The sequence below is a fragment of the Schistocerca gregaria genome, chromosome X, assembly GCF_023897955.1.
Source record: "Schistocerca gregaria isolate iqSchGreg1 chromosome X, iqSchGreg1.2, whole genome shotgun sequence".
NCBI classification, from domain to species: domain Eukaryota; kingdom Metazoa; phylum Arthropoda; class Insecta; order Orthoptera; family Acrididae; genus Schistocerca; species Schistocerca gregaria.
Genome location: NC_064931.1, coordinates 806,988,253 through 807,011,764, shown reverse-complemented (window position 1 = coordinate 807,011,764; position 23,512 = coordinate 806,988,253). Strand labels below are relative to the sequence as shown.

Below are 23,512 nucleotides of genomic sequence, written 5' to 3'. Positions count from 1 at the left end.
CAATGATTCCTTACTTACAATAATAATTACATAGTACCTTCTAAAACGCCATTCTTTAGTCAACATTGCCACAGAGCTCATGATGCAACCAAGTACATAGTGTACCATATAATAATCGTGGAAGAAGGTACAAACAGTGCACACAGAACTGCTGCTGCACTCTTCCTAGAGAAACGTCATAATTAGAAAGCAGACACACACACACACACACACACACACACACACACACACACACACACACAGAGAGAGAGAGAGAGAGAGAGAGAGAGAGAGAGAGAGAGAGAGAGAGAATGTCTCAGCTGGGATGACTGCTATCCTGGTTTTGCAGCATTCGAACAATGTATTGTTACCTAGCTGTGATGGACACAATCTGAAAGCTCAGCAATGTATGAAAACTCATTTTCATGCCTTTTGACTGCTCAGAGTCTCAACAGCATGATCTGTGGTCACCTTTATTCCTTCACTTATCTACACTATCCTTAATAAATAAAATGTACAGGTACTATAGTCAAAGTAGCTGAACCAGATAACACGCAAAACACATCTTCCTACACTTACTTATTCAGGTTTTGTGCTAGGACAAGATATGTTATCTAGTTACAGTATACTCAATGTGCTTCGCTATTAGTAATTAATCACTGTTAAATCATTATGGGATATTCAGACTCTGAAAACAACAGTGACAACAGGTAAGAAGAGAAACATCATAATTTAGAAAGCAGACTTACTCTTTCTTGCATGCACAAGTATAAATAGAGAACTTTTGTAATTCTTACTTCTTTTCTTTCTTCACAAAGTGGTTCCAGCTTGCTATTATTTATACCAACTGCTGCAATGTTAATGTGAGTGCAAAGAAAAGGATCGATTTTGTCTGGCACCAAACCACCTGGTCCTGGAAATGTATAATAACACACAAGCTTTGTACTCTGTTTTCTCATTTGTTGGCTGCCAGTCAATTCATCAGTTTTGCATATTTGTGTCATATCTTCTTGTTTAAATAATGAGTAACCATCTCCCATGTCTTGTAATTGGCCCTTGTATGTATTCAGATCACTGTGTTGTCCTGAAATACAAGCAAATAGTTAGAATGAGAAGTATAGAAAAAATCTTATACACAAATTTCCATCAAAATTTCCATATGGTACTACCCTGGATCATGTCACAATGAACTAAAATTGTGGTGGGGCAAATAAAGGTTCATTTAGAAAGAGTGAAAAGACACAAAGATGAGATAGAAAACTAAAGGGCAGCCAAAATAAATGCATATTCTTAACTCTTCACTCTTGTAGCTTCATTCTGTAATTACTGTAGTGCCTATATCTACATCTACACCTACATACATATTCTGCAAGCCACTGTATGGTGCATGGTTGAGGGTACCTTGTACCATAACAAGTCATGTCCTTTCCTTTTCCACTCACAAATAGAGTGTGGGAAAAAAAAAAAAAAAAAAAAAAAAAAAAAAAAAAAAATGTCTATATGCCTCCGTATGAGCCATCATTTCTCTCATTTCATCTTCCTGGTTCTTACATGAAATGTATGCTGTTGGCAGCAGAGTAGTTCAATAGTCAACATCAAATGTTGGTTCTATAAATTTGCTCAGTAGTGTTTTGTGAAAAGCACATCGTCTTCCCTCCAGGGATTCCAATTTGAGTTCATGAAGCATCTCCAAATAATCATGTGTTGATTGAACCTACCAGCAACAAATCTAGCAGCCTGCCTCTGAATTGCTTTAATGTCTTCCTTTAATTTGAACTGGCACAGATCCCAAACACATGAGCAGTACTCAAGAATGGGTCACACTAATGTTCTATGTGTGGTATACTTTACAGATAAACTACACTTTCCTAAAACTGTCTCAATACACTGAAGTGGACCCTTCACCATCCCTACTACTGTCCTTACATGCTCATTCCATTTCATATCGATTTGCAAAGTTATGCCTAGATATTTAATCAATGTGGCTGTGTTAAGCAGCATGCTACTAGTGTTGCATTCAAAGATTATAGGATTGTTCATCCTACTCAGTTGCGTCAACTTACATTTTTCTACATTTAGAGCAAGCTGTCATTCATCACACCAACTACAAATCTTGTCTTTTTGCATTGATCTGTTTGTTGTTTTCACTAACATATTCCTCAGTAAATTTTCATCTATACTGACCCTTTGTGTCCTCTCTGATTGCCCTGTTAATCATTTTTACCAATGTTAAGTTGGATCCATTAGTCAAAAACATCTGTCAATTGCTCACTGTATAATGATTGCCATAAATTAGGAAAAAAATTAGAAAATCTTGCAACACCTTGGCAAAACACAGCAACTAATATGAAAGCTGAATATGCTCTTACTATAGTAATGCTGTACATAACTACTACTTGCAAATTACAAATGCTGCAATTTCTCTTATCATCTGCATACAGAAGATAGAGGTACATCTGAGTATGGAGCACCACTTGGTGCTGCAAGAATAAAAGATGACACCTCAGACAGCCACCTGTTCAGATGGTTACAAGCCATCATTTATCAGGCAGAGTGTAATAGACAGAGATGTTCAGATGGCTAAATGCCCATTTTCCTATTTTCTTTTACAATTTGATACAAATTTTTTTACCTTACAAGTGATACTTTAGAATTTGGCCAATGATTATAATCAAGTATTGATAACTGCATGCAATGAAATACAACCACAACCACATTCCAACTATGTGCTGCTCTTGCTACAGCCAATGGGAGGATAAAACTGTTAAGTACTGGGCTACGGAACAGACTACATGAGAGAATGCAATGAGCTTTATAAAATGAACACCCCAATATATATATATATATATATATATATATATATATATATATATATATATATATATAGAGAGAGAGAGAGAGAGAGAGAGAGAGAGAGAGAGATGTTACAAGATCAATGAAAATATTATGAAAAGGATAGATTGCTACTCACCATATGGCAGAGATGCTGTCACAGACAGGCACAACAAAAAGACTGCTTAACATGTACACTTTCAGCCAGAAGGCTTTCTTCTGAAGTAGACAACACACACACATTTACACAAATGCAGGTCACACACACACACTACCACTCTCTCCGGCTGCCAAGGCCATTTGGCTGGACAATTTGTCGCAAAGTACTCCTCTCATCCATACAGACAACACTGGAGGAGTCAGTGATGGGTACTCTTGATTACCGCCGGCACTCATTTTGGCTGGTGGTCAACCTGCAAGCCCAGACAGCTGTGCCAAGCTGGAAGCATTGCAGTGCCAATGCTGGCAGATGGCCTGGCATTGGCAGGAACAGATGTAGCACAGCCCTGGGCTGATGATCGTGCAATGACTCTGCTGGACTCTTTATCAACAACAGGGGTGAACCTATAATAACTGAGGAACTGGTCAAGAGCTACTCCCAGTGACACATCCAAAACGTGTTTTTTCATATACATCTTAAATGTCTGAACAAGTCATTCTGTTTCCCATACAATTCAGGGTGGAAAGGAGGAGGAGTGACACGGCAAACATCACTTCTTTATGAAAATCTTCAAATTCCTGAGGTACAAACTGAGGTCCATTGCCTGTAACTAATGTATACAGAAGAGCTACTACTGCAATAATTTTTGACAAATCTGAAAACGTTATTGTCACATAAGTAGACAGACAACACATGACATACAAAAACTTAGAAAAAGCATCACTTACAACAAACCGGTAGAAAATAAAAAAAGGTCCCACAAAATCAACATGAATTCATTCCCAAGGGTGCTGTGGATGCAGCCATGGTGACAAAGAAGCACAGGGAGCTGCCTGATGGGTAACACACTGCAGGCAGACTGCAAAAACTCATGCTATTTCTCCATCAGTGCCTGAGGTGTAAAAAAAAAAAAAAGAAAAAAAAGCTGCTAAAGTTTTTGTACAGGACACACTCCAGTGGACCACATGTAATAATACACACCCTCACACCAAAGGACAGGTGGAATTATGACCCAGGGTACGGTGTCCTTTGCAGCACACAGCAGCACTCCATCCCAAACAGAAAGACAATTTTGTAATGCAAAATAATTTGTCAAAGGATCAGAAGCACGGTGCAGAGGTTTATCCAGCCAGCCGTATTGCATGAAAGAAACAACTTTACTTAAAACAGGATCTATGGGTACCACAGCTGTAATTCTAGTGCTAGTAATAGGAAAACCATCATCAACTCCGAGCTTCCATTTCCAACTGAAAACAACAGGATTACTCTTTGTCAAACTCTGAAGCTGGACAATCAGCAAAAGTGATAAGTCATCAGCAATTGCATGTTGCACTGTAGGTCAAAAATGCAACTCACAATTGTATCATGACAGGAAGAGAGCCCACCATTGTAAACGATGTGTGGTTTTGTCTAGCTCAGATGCTGAAAGGTCAAAAGGAGACACTACTGGTTTGTGTTCTGTGATCAGTTGAAACTTAGACCCACATAGAAAAGCCTGAAATTTTTTTAGGGCATATATGATCATCAAAGCATCTTTCTCTATATGGGAATAATGGTGTTTTGCTGAATTTAAGGATTTAGGGGCATATACAATAGGGTGTTCATATCCATCCACTTACTTATGAGTCAGGATGGTGCCAAGGCCAAAATGAGACACATCCATCACTAACACAAGGTGCTGGCCCAGTTGAAAAGTTTCAAACAAGGTGCTGACTGCAGCTTAGATATCAACAACTTGAATGCCTGGTCGCAAGCTGGAGACAACCAGAAAGGAATGCATGGGGTGGTTGTACCCCCATAGCAGCAACTGGTATGAATTTGTGGTAGTATGCAATTTTGCCAAAAAATGCTTGTAATTCCTTGACAGACATGGGGTGTGTCAACACAACAATAGCATGAATATGCTGACACAATGGTTTCAATGCCAGCATGTGACACTTCAAAACCCAAATAAATAATGAATAGTTGAAGAAACTATGCCTTATCCAAATTGCACTTTAATACTGCAAACTGTAAAACAGAAAATAGAGCATGAATGTTCTGCAAATGTTCCTCTGTAGAGGCACCCGACACTATTATCTCATCGAAATAGTTGATGCAGCCTGGAACTGATGCAACAAGTTGCTCCAAAAAGCATTGAAAAATAGCTGGAGTGCTTGCCACAACAGAATACAAACACCAGTATTGATAAAGCCCAAATGGGATATTGATAACTATAAGGCTGACCATTACAATAAAAAAGGAGAAACCAGCCACTCTGCAACACATTAAAACCTCCACCCTAGAAGCATTAGGGTGGAGGGACAAAGGACCTGCTCTAAAACTTAGATCAAATGATAAAACCCACCCTCACAAATAAAATGTAAAACTAAATCAGCTGATGAGGTGTTGTCAGATAAAATTAGAGGCAATGAGTCTGGTAACCCAAGATTGCGTTGCTGGGCAGTCAAAGTGGAACAGTGCACCAGAATATGGGCCATTGTCAACCACGCGCCGCACTGACATTTAGGTGGGTCTTCACGGGGCAGGAGGTAACCTTGGGCCGCCTAACTGTGGCCAATGCAGAGCCAGCAAAGAACAACTGATTACCTGCGAGAAGCCCACATGGAAGTCTTCCACACATTCGTAGTCTCCTTAATGATACACACTTTGTTGTGTGTACTGTTATGCCATTCCATCTCCCAAAGCCGAAAAACCCTATGGCCTAAGTCAGAACGTAGGTCAGTTTCAGAGATGCCCATCTCCAGAAGCGGTTTCCACATAGCGTGTTTGGCCAGCCTGTTGGCAAGTTCATTCCCTGGGATGCCGACGTGTCTTGGGGTCCACACAAACACCAATGAATGACGGGACCGATCCAGGGCATAGATGGACTTCTGGATGGATGCTACCAAAGGATGGCGAGGGCAGCAATGGTTGATAGCTTGTAGGCTGCTCAAAGAGTTAGTACACAGAAGAAATGATTCCCCAGGGCATGAACAGATATACTGAAGTGCACAAGAGATGGCCACCAGCTCTGCAGTCAATACACTGTAGCTATTGGGCAAGGAATGTTGTTCAAAATGGCCTCTGTGGACGTAGGCAAAGCCAACATGACCATCAGCCATCAACCCGTTGGTGTAAACAACCTCAGTGCCCCGGAACACGTCTAGAATCGAGAGAACGTGACAGCGGAGAGTGGCAGGAGTAACTGAGTACTTAGTGTCAGAAGTGGTAAAGGGTAGGACTCCAGTTCAGACAGAAGGGATCGCATGCAAACCACAATCATTAGCCATGACCTGGACCATCGATGCGGGAGATGAACTGCCAAAGGAGACAGTAATTCGGATGCTCAGGAGAACTACCAACATGTGCAACGTAACTGGCTAGCATTTGTGCACGTCGTATCTGCAATGGAGGGACTCCGGCCTCCACCAGGACACTGGTCATCAGACTCATTCTAAAACCTCCCGCTGCTACGCGAACGCCGCAGTGGTGCACTGGGTCGAGAACACACAACGCTGAGGGCACCGCCAAACCATAAACCAGACTCCCATAGTCAAGGTGGGATTGAACAAGGGCTTTGTAGAGCTGCAGAGAGTAGAGTGATCTGCACCCCATTTGGTGTTGCTCAGGTAGTGGAGGACATTGAGGTGCTGCCAGCACTTCCACTTAAGCTGACGAAGATGAGGTAGCCAAGTGAATTGGGCGACGAAAACCAGTCCTAAGAATCGTTATGTCTCCACTACAGTAGTCGATCATCATGAAGGTAAAGTTCTGGTTCCAGATGAACCGTATGACACCGACAGAATTGCATGACATACGACCTAGAGGCCAAAAACTGGAAGCCGTGGGCGAGAGCCCGTGACTGCACTTGGTGGATGGCTGCCTGTAGGTGCCGCTCAGCAACACCAGTACTAGTGGAGCAGTACGAAACGCAGAAGTAGTCTGCATACAGAGAGGATGAAATGGACGGGCTTACAGCTGCTCCTAGACCGTTAATGGCCACTAAAAATAGTGGTACACTCAATACAGAGCCCTGCGAGACTCCATTCTCCTGGGTATGGCGGGAACTATGGGCAGCACCAACTTGGACACAGAAAGTAGGGAGCGACGGGAAACTCTGGATAAAAACCGGGTGCAGACCTTGGAGACCCCACCCGTATAATGTGGCAAGGATATGATGTTGCTATGTGGTGTCATACGCTACGCATACACAAAAAAAAAAGACGACTACAAGGTGTTGGTGTCTGGAAAAGGCTGCTCGAATGACAGACTTGAGGGACAAGATTATCAGTGGTAGAGCGCCCCTGGTGGAAGCCGCTCTGACATGGAGCTAGTAGGCCATGTGACTCCAGGACCCAACCCAACCGCCGACACACCATACGTTCCAGCAGTTTACAAAGAACGTTGGTGAGGCTGATGGGCCGATAGCTATCCACAACATGCGGGTTTTTAACAGGTTTGAGCACTGGAAATATGGCGCTCTCCCGCCATTGTGATGGAAAGACGCCATCGCACCAGATCCAGTTGAAGATGACGAGGAGATGGCGCTTGTAGTCAAACGAGAGATGTCTAATCATTTGACTGTGGATCCGATCCGGCCCAGGAGCTGTTTTGGGCCAATGTGCAAGTGCGCTGAGGAGCTTCCACTCCGTAAATGAGGCGTTATAGGGTTAACTGTGGGATGTAGTGAACAAGAGGACTTTGTATTCCATCCACCGTTTGAGGGCGCGAAAGGCTGGGGATAGTTCTCTGAAGCAGAGGCTCGAGGATAGTGCTCAGCAAAGTGCTCGGCAATCGCGTTTGCGTTGGTACGTAGCACGCCATTGATGGTAACGTCAGGGACACCTGTTGGGGTCTGGTTCCCAAAAAGACGTCTGATCATCGTCCAGACTTGGGAAGGTGACGTATGGCGCCCAATGGTCGACGCATACCTCTTCCAACACTCTTGTTTCCGTCGTTTTATAAGCTGGCATACACAGGCACGGAGCCACTTAATGGTTATCAGATGCTCTAGGGAAGGGTGCTGCTTTTGTTGCTGTAGAGCTCGCCGACACTCCTTCATTTCTTCAGTGACTTCCGGCGACCAGCAAGGGACTGCCTTTCGCCGGGGGCACCCTAAAAAGCGGAGGATCGCGTTTTCTGCCGCAGAAACAATTGTTGTAGTCACCCACTCAACCGTCACATCGATGTTACAATGTGGAGGAGATTCAGTGGTGACAGCAGAGGTGAAAGTTTCCCAGTCCGCCTTGTTTAAAACCCATCTGAACAGGCGTCGGTGGCCAGGGCATTGACAGAAAGATTGGGATGTGGTCACTACCACACAGGTCGTCATGTGCTCTCCAGTGGATAGATGGGAGAAGTCCTGAGCTGCAAATGGATAAATCAACGACCGAGTAACTACCACGAGCCACCCTGAAATGTGTGGCGGACCCAGTATTTAAGAGGCAGAGGTCGAACTGAGACAGTAAAGTTTCGACATCTCTGCCTCGCCCAGTAAGCACGGTGTATCCACACAAGGGGTCATGGGCGTTAAAATTTCCCAAAAGTAGGAAAGGTTTAGGGAGTTGATCAGTCAGTGCAACTAACACATTCAGGGTTACTGCACCATCTGGAGGAAGATATACCTTGCAGGCAGTTATTTCCTGTGTTGGCCATATTCTGAGAGCCACAGCTTCAAGAGGGGTTTGAAGGGGCACAGGTTCACTACAGACTGAGTTTAGGACATAAATGCAAACTCCACCCGACACTCGATTATAGCTGCTACGGTTCCTGTAATATCCATTATAGCCGCAGATGGCAGGGGTGTGTATTGGAAGGCAATGCAGAAAGCAGGTGTAAAGCTTTACAATTGCCGTAGATCAGCCAGCCAGTGGATAAAATCGCCGCAATTTTACTGGAGGATGACGACATCACCGTGAGACTGGGAAGGCATGGAAAATTCAATGAGGCAGGTTACGCCTCAGGGTCACCTGCTGCCACCTATTTATTTCCTGAGCAGTCTATATCCATTGTGTATGAGGGTCTGGCGAGATCCAGGTCCTCAGCAGACACCAGAATCTGCACCCCATTCTCAGATCCAGAGCTTGTAGCTAGTGGTGGTGTGGGTGTCACTGCAAGTTCCTTTTCTTGAGGGTCTTCTTTTTCGATTTCTCGTGCTGTTCCTTGGGTTTGCATGGCTGTGAGGACTTCACTGAATCAGTCTCCGGCACTGAGGAAGAGCGTGAAGCCCTACGACCAGCTGTTTTTGGGCTCTTCAGCCACTGGCACGTGACATCTTTCCCACTAGCAGCAACCTGGGAAGGGAGTGACATAAAGGACGACTTCCTAGCGAGAGGAGCCGAAGAAGCCTTACACTTCTCTGGCTCAAAAGTGGGGACTGAAATCCTTGATGGTTGGGAGGGGGGGGGGGGGGTGTTGCTCCCGAAGTAGGTGGTGTGGGAGCAACAGGGAAGGAAGTGCCCTGTCACCATCAAGGGGGCAGGTGCAGTTTCCCAGTTCTGAGAGACGACAGGAATTTGAGGAACTGATGGGGCGACAACTGTTCTCGTAGCAGCAGCATATGAGGTGGTCATAGCCACAGGATGTAGGCTCTCAAATTTCCTCTTAATCTCAGTGTAGGCCAGTTGATCCAGGGTCTGATATTTCATGATTTTCCTCTCTTTCTGTAAAATCCTGCAGTCTGGAGAGCAAGGTGAATGATGCTCTCTGCAACTGACATAGATTGGAGGATGGGGGGAGGGGGGGGGGCACATGGACTATTGGGATGCGGGTGGGGCTGGAAGTACAGCTGGAAGACATATGGCCGAACTTCCAGCACTTAAAGCACTGCATCGGGGGAGGGATATATGGCTTGACATCACAATGGTAGACCATCACCTTGACTGTCTCGGGCAATGTGTCACCCTCGAAGGCCAAGATGAAGCCACCAGTGGCAATCTGGCTAGCCCTGAGACTCCGATGGACGCGCCGGACGAAATGAACATCTCGCCACTCGAAAATGGAAAGCAGCTCGTCGTCAAACTGCAAAAGAAGATCGCTGTGGAATATAATACCCTGGGCCATATTTAAGCTCTTATGAGGCTTGATGGTAACAGAAACATCCCCCAACTTGCCACAAGTGAGTAATGCCTGTGACTGGGCAGAGGATGCTGTTTTTATCAAACCTGACTCAGAGCACATTCTGGACAATCCGTCCATCTCCGCAAACATATCCTCCAAATGCACCACAAAAAACTGAGGCTTCATGGACATGAAAGATACCCCATCAACTCTCATACATACGAGGTACTGGGGTGAATAAGCTTCACTGCCATCCTTACCCTGGCGTTCCTCCCATGGCGTGGCCAGGGAGGGGAACGACTTGAGGTCATATTTCTAAACATTAAAAGTTAGACTTTGGCTGCTTAGAGACTGCTCGCAGAAGACCACCAGCAAGAGATGACACATACTACACTTCATGACGTGTCATCCACCCTGATGCCACTCACTCTGACCAGGGACCCTCCCCATGGGTGCCACCCAGCCGCAGCAAAGGCCACCTGGTAGGATGAACATTTCTGGGAGTCCCAATGCCCCAGGGTTATGGGCATCTACTCCTTGGCATACGTAGGGAGTTAACAGTGCAGACATCAAGAGAGCGATCCCTGTGTTGTCATGGGCTACAACCAACAGGGTACATGGCGGTCCCACCACAATGGACTGGCTACCATGCTGGATGTGAGGTGCAAAGAAGTCCATGGTCATCATCGACACAGAAAGTGACACTGCATAGTGCATGATGGAAAACGCACCCAGGAAGGTTTCCTCGCCCAAAAGATGGAGGTTGGGTGGGACTGTGATGCAATGTCGAGAAAATGGGCTAAAGATCTCAATGCATGATACACACGATGTACCATATAAGCCGCCCTTCCCCAATTGGTTCGCTCTTTGGGAAAATTTTGAGAAATGGAGATCAAACTCTATAGGGGACCATCATATTAAGGCCGAAACGTGTGAGACTCGTTTTAGTTGCCTCTTACGCCAGGCAGGACTACCTGGGGCCTATTCTAACCCCCAGATCCATAGCAGCGTGAGATGAAATCCACGACAAAAAGAGCCCTTGCACAAGTCTACATCGGTTGTTCCAAACGCCTGGAAATGTTGCTTTAGGTGTTTTTCGTAAGCGTCCCAGTCTTCTGCTGCATCATTATATACAAGGAATGGTGGCAGTATGTTGTTGGTGGGGCCACAGTTTCTGCCAGTGTAGTCATTAAACTAGAAATAGCAACTGTCAGCACCTGTTGTTGCTCAAGAAGAGATTTAGGCACTGCCTCCATGAAATTAAACTCAAAAGACCAATGACTGAAGTGGAAAACATGGAGTCGAATACCGTGCTCATTTCCAAAACGTGTTCTAACTCATTGACACTGTAATTTATGCTCGAACAATACACACACATGGAAGGCAAGGTACCATACAATTAGCAATACGTAAGTGGCAGAGCCTTGCTCTTCAGTCTATATTGTCATTAGTTCCAACAGGGGGCGCAGCTGGCAGGCTGTGCACATAACTGCTGTTGTATTAGCAGGCTGGCTGACTTCTAGTGGCACAAACTTCATGTGTAAACTATGAATTGACACAAACTAAACCAGTAGTTACAGCAGTTCATATGGATGTGCCTCTGATCTATGTGTATGTCTGCCTCTCAAAGGTAAAGTAGGTTTGGAATCAGGTGGGTGCTGACAAAGGAAATGTCCAGCACCAGGCAGATCATGTACATTCATGGACAAAACGAACGAGACCCCTCGTCTTTTCGTTATGCTGATCCGCACAGCTTTAAAGTCTGCTACACAGCTTAACAGGCAAGGCGACGAAGTACTACCAACATACTAAATGGTTCAAATGGCTCTGAGAACTATGGGACTTAACTTCTGAGGTCATCAGTTCCCTAGAACTTAGAACTACTTAAACCTAACTAACCTAAGGACATCACACACATCCATGCCCGAGGCAGGATTCGAACCTGCGACCGTAGCGGTCGCGTGGTTCCAGACTGTAGCGCCTAGAAACGCTCGGCCATACCAACATACTACGCACAGGTCTGAAATTGAAAAACTATCCGAACTTTGACAGACTGTTTTCAACCATGTGTAAGACTATATTAATGCTGATAAGTGTGTTAAACACAACACGTAAATATAAGATATAAATGAAAGAAGAAACGATTATTAGTATGAACTGTACTAATAAAAATGAATTTCAGCTTATCGAGATAACGTAACTGTTTTAGTAAGATAAAGTACCCCAGATCGTTACGAATTAGCAAAATATTATGCGCATTCGCCCGCGAAAAGGTCTGCGTGAACGTTCAGACCAGTCATACTGGATTAACGTTGACGACCTACCATGAAACTGTGCAAATTTAGCAATGCGTGAAGATTCATTACGAAATTCAGTTAAAAATCACTCAGTGCCACATTTAAGTCGTTTCAATTACTGACAGCAGCGGAAAAAGTAGACAATAACATGTATGAAATTTTACAAGAGTTTCATATTGACGTCCACAGGGCACCAGTACAGAATAAAGGTAACAATACAACGTATTGGGGTCCCGAGAATTTCTTAAAATTGCCTTACTGATAGTCTATCTGCCTGCATCGAGATTAGAACTGAAAACAAACCTTGCAGTAGCAAACACCTTGCATTACGCTAGCAGACAACCCACGTAAACAGCCCTCTATTATTACCCCAGACATGAATAAGCCGGCAATTTCGCAACGAAAATGGCAAAATGATCTGCATTTCTGTTGCCCAGAGCTTAATATCTGCTGCGAAAACAGCGCTAGTAGGTAACAGACTGCCTCCTCCACGACTGCAGCCACAACGCAATGGCGAAGTATGTGTATACGGAAAGCGATGGCATAAACGAGAGATCGCAAGCCCGCACCCGTGTCATTAGATAGTGGAGCAACTTAGAATCTGTAATTTTTCTCAGCTTGGACTGGTTAGCTCTTGTAATGTCTTATCCTGATAACTATTACCTGAAATGAAATTTTTACGTTTTGCATATACGGCAGGCCTAATGCAAGAAACATTTATGAAATATCTGAGGCAACCTGAAAAACACTCAGTGAATTTTAGCTGTAGAAGGTTGCCTTATTAGAAGGAAATCGTGTTTAGCCTCGCTCGCCGAGTTTCCAAGTGGCGCAGTTTACTCTGAGGCATACATAGTTCTCGCCGGGCATAAGTAGCAACATGACTAACGAGGGGAACTCGCCAGGTGCCATACGCTTATTGTCCAGAAACTTTGCTCAATGAAGGAGAAAACAAAATAAGCGAACAAGAGCTTCGGCTTATCTGCAGACACTCGACCGTTCCCGAAAAAACGACGGTCAAAGTTATCAACGCGCTGTTGCTATAGTGTAGATACCTTTTGCGCCCGAGAATGCAATTGAAGCGGCGGCTCAGTGACTAACGTCGTTCCTTCCTGAGTTCGAGACCATTTTGGTTTTATTATTATTAATTTTTTTCCTCCCCCTCTATCAAAATTATCAACGAATATTTCTTCCAATTTATGTTGAAATAATGTTATGTTATTTGTCAATTAACTTTCTTTGTAATTAATGAATTTAAAATATAATAGACGAATGAGAAAATAATGTGAAATATTTTTGAACTTCCTTACAGCCTGTATGGTTGCAAGGACATTCACAAATATTAAACATCATTTTCTCATTGTTTTTAACTTCTTTCATTACACAGTAAATTAATTGACGAATAACGACGACATTGTTTCAGCATAAATTGGAGTAAACATTCGTAGATAATTCAGAGAGTCAGGTGTGAGTGGGGGGGGGGGGGGGGGGCAGGAACAACCGGGTTTCGAACTCGCAGCGCCAAGTTCTGAAGTCGCGACGGTAGCCGCTGCGCCACCGCTTCAATTGAACCCTTACACTCTAAAAGGTATCTACACTAAAGCAGCAGCACATTGAAAACTTTGACCGTCGTTTTCTCAGAAGCGGTCCAGTGTATGCATATAAGCTGAGACACGTGTTCGCTTATTTTGTCCCCTCTTTCACTGAGCTAAGTTTCAGCAAGATTGGGATATGACACTTGGCGGTCCCCTCGTAAGTGGTGTGCGTTGTTATTCAGTAGACAGAATGAGTCCACTTTCCTCGACTACTCATTGACATGTTTGGAAAATTTCGTTCTTGTAGTGACAATTTGCATTATGATGACTGGTTTTCCTGATAACGATCTGCTAACTGACTTTGCTCCTAATTTACGTTACTGTGTAGTAGACGTACTGCAACGACTTGAACCGGAAATGTTTGTTTATTTGGATAGTTCACTTCTTAGTTGCCATATTTTGCAATAATATTTTCCTTTATTTCAAAACGGCAAGTTTAGATGACCAACGCAAGTTGGTAACATCAGTAACAATTTAATACTTTGAAACAGTTACGTGTGGTGTACGAAGACTGTGCTGTGTTGAATGAGGACTACATTAAACAAGAAAGCTGCGTCCAGTAACAATAATTAACTTTCGGTTACATGACAAAACACAAGTCGAAATACTGTCAACTCATTTCAGTACCTAGTAAAACTTAAACTGGAACGATCGCAAACATACTTTTGTGGGGAAGGCAAAAGAAAGACTGCGTTTTATTGGCCTTAACTGCCTACACTACGTTTGTCCGTCCACTGCTATAGTATTCCTGCGCGGTATGGGATCCTTGACAGACGTGACTGACGGTGCACGCCAAAAATGTCCAAGGAACTGTAGCACAGTTTGTAATGTCACGAAATAGGGGAGAGAGTACCCAGATTTGATAAGCGAGTTGGGGTGACATTCATGAAAACAAAAGCGTTTTCGTTGCCGCGAGATCTTTTCACGAAACTTCAATCACCAACGTCTGTTCTGAACGCCAAAACATTATTTCCTCAGTAACTCACACAGGAAGAAATGACCATAGCAATAATGTAATTCAGGGCTCGAAAGAAAAGATTTCAGTGGTCCTTCTTCCCGCACGCTGTTAAAGAGGGTGACAGTAGAGAAATTGTCCGAAGATGGTTCGATGAACCCTCTACCAGGCCGTAAGTCTGGATTGCAAAGAAATCCTGTAGATGTAACAACGAAATTATGTTGTAACTGCGACACGTGAGTTATATTTGATTTGAACATCGAAGTTGTTTGCTGTTTATTTATGTTTTGTTCATTATTTTCAACCATAGACAAACACTTAGGTGCGATAAATTGTAACTGAAATAAAGTGTCATGCATGGACCACTAACAATAAATTCTTAACTACTTGTTATGGTACTGCAGTGTCTGCCAGCGTCTTGAAGTGGATATCGCATACGACGTTCCTAGGGAGTATATACGTGGATATTGCAGAGGACTTCGAACAAAATTTGAATGTAGCTTCGTAAAAGTTCCATGACCAAACGCTCTGAGTTTCTGGCGAATACATTTTATCCTCAATACACAGTATATATTATCATTATACATGAGGTGAAAGGGGTTTCACCGGGTCTGTGACCCAGCGGTTCTAGGCGCTTCAGACACGAACCGCGCAGCTGCTTCAGTCGCAGGTTGGAATCCTACCAAGGGCATGGATATGTGTGATGTCCTTAGGTTAGGTAGGTTTAAGTAGTTATAGGTCTAGTGTATTGATGACCTAAACAGTTTGGTCGCATAGTTCTTAGAGCCATTTTTTGACCTTTTGCGTAATTTTTTTTCTTCATAAACGGCCGTATCTTTAGATTGTGTTGACACATAAGCTCACTTTTTTTACACCACCACAGGAAGTGGAAAAGCAGCATTCAGAGGATCACATTCACACAACAAACTACTGACATCCAAATTCTATCAGGAGGAACCAAGCTAATAATATGTAAACTATAATCAGACCAGTATTACCCTATGGGGAAGAAAAATGGAGAGTAGGTAAGTATACACACAGAAAGATAAAAGTTTTTAAAAATAAATATTTGGACAAATTTGTGAGAGGAGAATGGCGAAGAATAAGAAAAACAGTGATCTCAGGGAGGTATATGATGAAATATACATTGCTGTGGAAGCCACGACGAGGAGGCTGAGGTGGGCTGTTCATGTCTATACAGGGTGATTCACAGAGATATGCAAATATTTTAATATGTTATTCTACAAGTAAAACTAAAGTTCACATAAACATAGGTCCTCAAATGTTTAGTTACAGAGTTACAGGCAATAAAAGATTTTGCCTGAAATTTGGCAACTTTGCTAACATGAGGCAAAACTGTACGAGGTTAAAGTAAAGCACGATTTCTATTTACTTTGTTGTTATTGGTCTGGTAAATCTAATAACACATGTCCCAGATGTGTACCTGCAGTAGTTTTCCAGAACATCCAGAGAAGCAAAAAAAGTAATTTTGTGTGATTTTTAATTTATTAAATACTTGGACCAATTTGTTTTTTAAATTCCAGACAATTGCACGATGTTTTCAACAGAAGCTGTAGAGAATTTAATTTTGGAAAAATGATGGTAATAATGTTAACTGAAACTGTATGAATATGTCAGACAATCTACTTTCATTAATACCTCAGCACACGTGAATTCATGTCAAACCAGAAAAAACAAAACTCAGTTTTAAGGAAGTTGTACAGTGTACATACAAGTTCACAATACATTCACAATAAATGTTCCAAAATGTCTCCACCAAGTTCAATGCATTTAGCTGCACATGTATGAAGATATTTTGTTGCTCATTTCACTTTCACAGGGTTGTTCTTAATTTTGTCTATTGCATCCATAATGCGAGCAAGTAATGCCTCACATGTATTGACTTTGTCCTCATAAACTACACACATCAAAAAATGTTTTGCATCATCTCAGTTCCAAGTTCCGCAACCTGTACAGAAAATTGGAATAGAGATCAACATAAACAACATTTCCATCCTTTCTATTGCTTGTGAAAACCACACATTGCATGTTGTACCACCATACAGCGAGATCTTCAGAGATGGTTGTCCAGATTGCTGTACACACCGGTACCTCTAATACCCAGTAGCATGTCTTCTTGCATTAATGTATGCCTATATTCATTGTGACATACTATCCACAAGTTCATCAAGGCACAGTTGGTCCACATTATCCCACTCTTCAATGGTGATTTGGCGTAGCTTCCTCAGAGTGGTTGGTAGGTCATGTCGTCCATAAACAGCCATTTTCAATCTATCCCAGGTATGTTTGATAGGGTTCATGTCCGCAGAAAATGCTGCCCACACTAGTTGAGTGATGTCATTATCCTGAAGGAAGTCATTCACAAGATGTGCATTATGGGGGCACGAATTGTCATCCATGAAGACAAATGCCACGCCAGTATGCTGCAAATATGGTTGCACTAATGGTCAGAGGCTCGCATTCACGTATCGTACAACTGTTACAGCACCTTCCATGACCACCAGCAGCATATGTCGGCCCCACATAATGCCACCCCAAAACAGCTAGGAACTCCACCTAGCTACACTCACTGGACAGTGTGTCTAAGGCATTCAGCCCAACCAGGATGCCTCCAAACGTGTCTCCGATGATAGTCTGGTTGAAGGCATATGTGGCACTCATTGGTGAAGAGAATGTGATGCCAATCCTGAGCAGTACATTCAGCATGTTGTTGGGCCCATCTGTACCATGCTGCATGGTGTCTTAGTTGCAAAGATGGACCTCGCCATGAGCGTCGGGAGTGAAGCTGCGCATCATGCAGCCTATTGCACACAGTTTGAGTCATAACACGACGTCCTGTGGCTGCAGGAAAAACATTATTCAATATGGTGGTGTTGCTGACAGGGTTCCTCTGAGTCATAATCCATAGGTAGGGGTCTTCCACTGGAACAGTAGCCCTTGGGCAGCCTGAGCAAAGCATGTCATTGACAGTTCCTGTCTCTCTGTATCTCCTCCATGTCTGAACAACATTGCTTTGTTCACTCGGAGACGACTGGACACTTCCCTTGTTGAAAGCCCTTCCTGGCACAAAGTTACAATGCGAACGTGATCGAACTGTGGTACTGACTGTCTAAGTATGGTTGAAGTACAAAGAACACTAGCTGTGTACCTCCTTTCTGGTGGAATGACTGGAACTGATTGGCTGTCGGACCCCCTTATCTAATAGGCACTGCTCATGCATGGTTGTTTACATTTTCGGGCAGGTTTAGTGACATCTCTGAACAGTCAAAGGGAGTGTGTTTGTGATAGAATATCCACAGTCAACGTTTATCTTCAGGAGTTCTGGGAACTGGGGTGATACAAAACTTTTTTTGGTATGTGTATGTCTTTCATCCATCCCCATACACAAAAATCCATTAGTGTTAAATCAGGCGATCTGGGTGGCCACAGACGTGTAGTACCACGACCAATCCATTTCTGGGGAAAATGTTCATTTAAATGTGTAATAACAGTGTTGGTGAAATGTAGAAGCACGTCATCATGTTCAAAATGCATTTGCAATCACTTAGCAAGTGGAATATCTTAGAGCCAGCAGGGCATTTCTTCTTGAAGGAATTGTACGCATGTCTCGCCAGGTAGACATCTTGGGAAAATGAATGGTCCAATAAAGTGTGTGCTGATTACACCACACCACATATTTATGCTACATCACTGCTGAAAATTGTGTTGCATTGTTGCATGTGGGTTTGCTTCATACCATACGTGTTCGTTATGTAAACTGTTTATATCATCTTGAGTAAACTGTGCCTCATCAGTAAATAAAATGTATTTGTGTAACTGCCAATTAGTATTTAATCAGTTGCCAAACTCTAAGTGAAGGGCAGGATCTCCCGGATGTAAATGATGCACTTTTTGTTTATGGTAAGGATACAGATTATTGTATTTCAGTGTACGCAATACCTCAGATTGTGAAATGCCTAATCATTGAGAGATACTTCATGTACTGGTACCCGGGCTACGTTGGACAGCATCCATAATATCCCCATTATCGTCTTCATGTATCGAGCACTCTTACTGATTATGAATGCTAGGTACAGAACCTGTCTCCCATAACATTCGAAACACTCCACTAATAGTTTGTGCATTCAGAATCCTCCAAGTTGAATAACATAAGTGATATTTCTTAACTGCAGCCAAAGCATTACCATCACATTTGCCATAAATAAACACCATATCGGTGTGTTCCTTGGTTGTAAATTTGAAAGGCATCCCTATTTCATAAATAATGTACAGACTACAAAAATTACTGTGTGGTTTCACTTAAATACACTGTTGTTGTTATGTTATTTCACAGAACAATACAGAAAACTAACTCATTTCAAGTTTAGGAAATGACTGAAACAACTCTGTAATGGTTGCCAACAATGACATAAGTGTTTCTACATTCTTAATGAAAAGTAAACAAATTTACTTGTATAATGATCTTTGCTTCTGTGGATGTTCAGGAAGACTACTGCAGATAAACATCTGAGACATGTTTTGTTAGATTCACAAGATCAATGACAACAAAATAAATGGAGATCATGCTTTACTATAACCTCGTACAGTTTTGCAATGACGTCATATTAGTGAAGTTGCTAAAAATCTGGCAAAATCTTTTATTAGCAGTAACTCTGTAACTAAAAATTTGCAGACCTATGTTTATATGAACTTTTTTCTTTAGTTTTACTTGAAGAATAACATATTAAAATATATGCATACCTTCGTGAATCACCCTGTAGAAAAGAGGAAGGAACAAGGTTGACAGAAGTGTCAGAGAAGAAACTGGAAGGACAAAGACCTCTAGGTAGACAAAAAATAAGATGGAAGGACCAGGTGGCTAAGTATCTTCACATACTTGGAGCAAGGGAAGAAAATGCCAAGGACAGAATTCTGTGGAGGAAGTTACTTGATGAGGCCAAAATCCGACTGCTGTTTAGGGGCCCAGGAGAATGAGTAAGCTAACTTAAAGTACTTGCAGCTCAAATAGGCTGAGTTATTTACTTTGTAGATGTAGATGTATTCCTCAGTCAGGATTAAAAGGCCCATATGCATGTTGTAACTTATTTTGTCATGTAAATTTTATTCTGTTAACCTTAAGCACTAATGGGTTAAATGGGCTCAATTGTCTGCCCATATTTTCTCTGCCATTCTTGGATGCCCATGTGCCATTTACTATTTATTTGTTATGTTAATTTCATGTATATTTTATGCGTTTGTTTTACAACCTGTACTGAACTGAGTGACTGTTGGGGTTGTGGACCGATCTCAAGCTGGTTATTGATCACTGGTTAATCCAAGAATTTCAGCCCCATTCTTTCACATTGAATTAGTCCTTGGTTTCCCCTGTAAATAATAACTGCTTATGCTTGTTGCTTTGCCAATGCTTCCTTTCCAATTTGAGAGGCAATATGTAAGTTTGCTGTCTTGAAATTTTTTTGCGCTTTAAATGTTATTCATACTGTGGTTATTGTAATATTGATCTTCAAGTAGCCACAATAATTAAATCCACTGAGCACCTCTGTGGGCAATTTTCCAATGTTTGCTAAGTTCTAAGGTTTTGATTGTTATACACAACAAGAAAAAAGAAGAAGAAGAAAATACTGCAGCATCAAGGAATTATCTGAATGGGACACAAACTGGCAGATGTGATGTGCATGTACAGACAAATAAATGATTACAATTTTGGAAAAAATGGATGTATTACTCAACACAGACTGAATAAGTCAATAATGTGTTGGTCCATCTTTGGCCCTTATGCAAGCTGTTACAGCTCGGCACTGATTGATAAGAGTTGTTGGATGTCCCCCTGTTAGATATCATGCCAAATTCTGTCCAATCGGCAGGTTATATCATCAAAAACCTGAGCTGGTTGGACGGGCCTGTCCGTAATGCTCCAAACATCATCAATTAGGGACAGATCCAGTGACCTTACTGGCTAAGGTATGGTTTGGTAAGCACAAAGACAAGCAGCAGAAACTCTCGCCATGTGCGGGTGGGCATTATCTTGCTGAAATGTAAGCCCAGAATGGCTTGGCATGAAAGTCAACAAAATGGGGCATAGAATATCATCAGTGTTGCTGTAAGGGTGCTACAGATGACAACCAAAGTGTTTCCGCTATGAAAAGAAATGGCACACCAGACCATCACTCCTGGCTGTCAGGCCATATGATGAGCAACAGTCAGTTTGGTATTCCACCACAGTGTGGGGCATCTCCAGACACCACTTCTATCTGGAATCTTATTGAGTGGAGTAGAGCTGCCTTCTGTGATGAGTTCGGCTTTGAACTGAGCCCCAATGACTAGCTTGCCACACCCTACCTTGGTCGGCAAGGTCACTGGATCTCTCCCCATTGAGAACGCTTGGAGCATTATGGGCAGGGCCCTCCAACCAGCTCAGGATTTTGATAATCTAATGTACCAATTGGATAAAATCTGGCACAATATACCTCAGGAGGGCAACCAACAACTCTATCAATCAATGCTGAGCTGAAGGTACAGACCTGGTCAAAAGCTTTATTGGCTTGCTCACTTTGTGAAGCTCTTTCTATTGAATAAATTATCATTTTTTTCTGAAATTGTAATCATTTGTCTGTCTGTATATGTACATCACATCTATCAATTTTCACTCCATTCACGTAATTCCTTCGTGGTGCATTGTCGTCTTAGATTGTAAATTAAAAAACGGAACTGACCGAAAAATTTAATGGGCAGTAATTTAAAGTTTCACTAACTATGGTGTTCCCTTAAGCTTAACTGTTCATGTTAAATTTGGCCACTGTAGCAAACAAACATGTTGAAAATGATTATCTTTTTAATGAAAAGTACCTTGCTATGCCCAGATCAACACTTCCTGACATTTCTAAATCTTTATACCAAAAAGGGAAGAGAGTCATTTGGCTGATAGTTACAAACTTCTCAAGTTCTAACAAAGAAATTTGTCTTCTAAATGACATTTATTTTTTTCAAAATTTATAGTTTCTGGTGGTCTTTTACATACTACAGCAACATACTTCTTCAAAAATGGAATAATCTGGAGTTCTGTTTCCATTTCTCCCAATATATCCAACACAACAAAATTTGAGAGGAAACTTGGAAATTTTAGTGAAATTTGAGGTCGCCCTTCTTGAAGAAAAATTTAAATTACCAAATTGCCCTAAGAAACTCATGAACATCATAAGCACTTTTATTGGGGCAGTTTTCAAAGCTGCACATTCGCTACATGAAATGAACAAGTGTAATAATAAAACATTTGTGGTTGATTATCTCCTTCATCATTTAAAAGTTCTTGCAAATCGTACAACGTCTTTAGGTTCACATTTGGCCCATTTATCGAAATTTGTGTTATATGCTCAGGTGATAAATTCGAACCATTTAGACGCTCCAGGAAACTTGACTGTAAAACAGAAGCTCTGGTAGAATTCAAAAACATAGATGTTAAGTATCTTGTATCTATATGATTCTCTTAGTCTCAGAAATGAGAGTTCATTTTTCCTATTTCAACAACTTTGTCTAAACTCTCATTATTTTTTTTTTTGTCATCAGTCTTCTGACTGGTTTGATGTGGCCTGCCACGAATTCCTCTCCTGTGCTAACCTCTTCCTCTCAGAGCAGTACTTGCAACCTACGTCCTCTATTATTTTCTGGGTGTATTTCAGTCTCTGTCTTCCTCCACAGGTTTTGCCCTCTACAGCTCCCTCTAGTACCATGGAAGTCATTCCCTCATGTCTTAACAGATGTCCTATCATCCTGTCCCTTCTCCTTATCAGTGTTTTCCACATATTCCTTTCCTCTCGTATTCTGCACAGAAGCTCCTCATTCCTTACCTTATCAGTCCACCTAATTTTCAACATTCGTCTGTACCACCACATCTCAAATGCCTCAATTTTCTTCTGTTCCAACTTTCCCACAGTCCATGTTTCACTACCATACAATACTGTACTCCATACGTACATTCTCAGAAATTTCTTCCTCAAATTAAGACTGATATTTGATATTAGTAGACTTCTCTCGGCCAAGAATGCCCTTTTTGGCATTGTTAGTCTGCTTTTGATATCCTCCTTGCTCTGTCTATTGCTCATTATTTTACTGCCTAGGTAGCAGAATTCCTTAACTTTATCTACATCGTGAACATTGATCCTGATATTAAGATTCTTGCTGTTCTCATTTCTACTACTTCTCATCATATGATACACGAGAGAATTCAGCTTCTCTGACATTGTTAGATAGCAGACTCTGGAAACGACAGGTCAAATCCATAAGCAATTATACACTGGTGTCCAAAATTAAAGCACCAAATGGCAAATTTGAATTTATTTTCCCACAAAACAGTAAAAACAGGTGATAGCAAAGTAGAAACAATGTAAAGAATGTAATCAATGGCAACATGCATAATGGTATACAAAAATGTTCTTCATTTCTTCCCGCCTTAACAGATTTCCACACCTGTTCTGACAACTGGTTAATGTGCTCAGTGTGGCATGTGACTACCTCTGGAACCATACTGTGAATGATGTCATCAATCTCATGTTGAGGCACAAACGCCCATTCTTCCTGCAGCGCTGCTCACAAGTCTTGGAGAGTGGTTGGTAAATGCTGACATGATGCAACCCATCTC

At 42.2% G+C, this 23,512-nt stretch overlaps 1 protein-coding gene across 5 annotated transcripts in view; it reads right to left on the bottom strand.

The window, feature by feature from the left end:
• LOC126297459 (acidic mammalian chitinase-like) overlaps positions 1 to 23,512 on the bottom strand; it is a 200,147-nt gene that overhangs the window by 167,417 nt on the left and 9,218 nt on the right. For all 5 annotated transcript variants that reach the window (XM_049988323.1, XM_049988326.1, XM_049988325.1 and 2 more), the window contains one exon: positions 777 to 1,063. In XM_049988323.1, the coding sequence (XP_049844280.1) occupies positions 777 to 1,063 (287 nt within the window). The remainder of the gene's footprint in view (positions 1 to 776; positions 1,064 to 23,512) is intronic.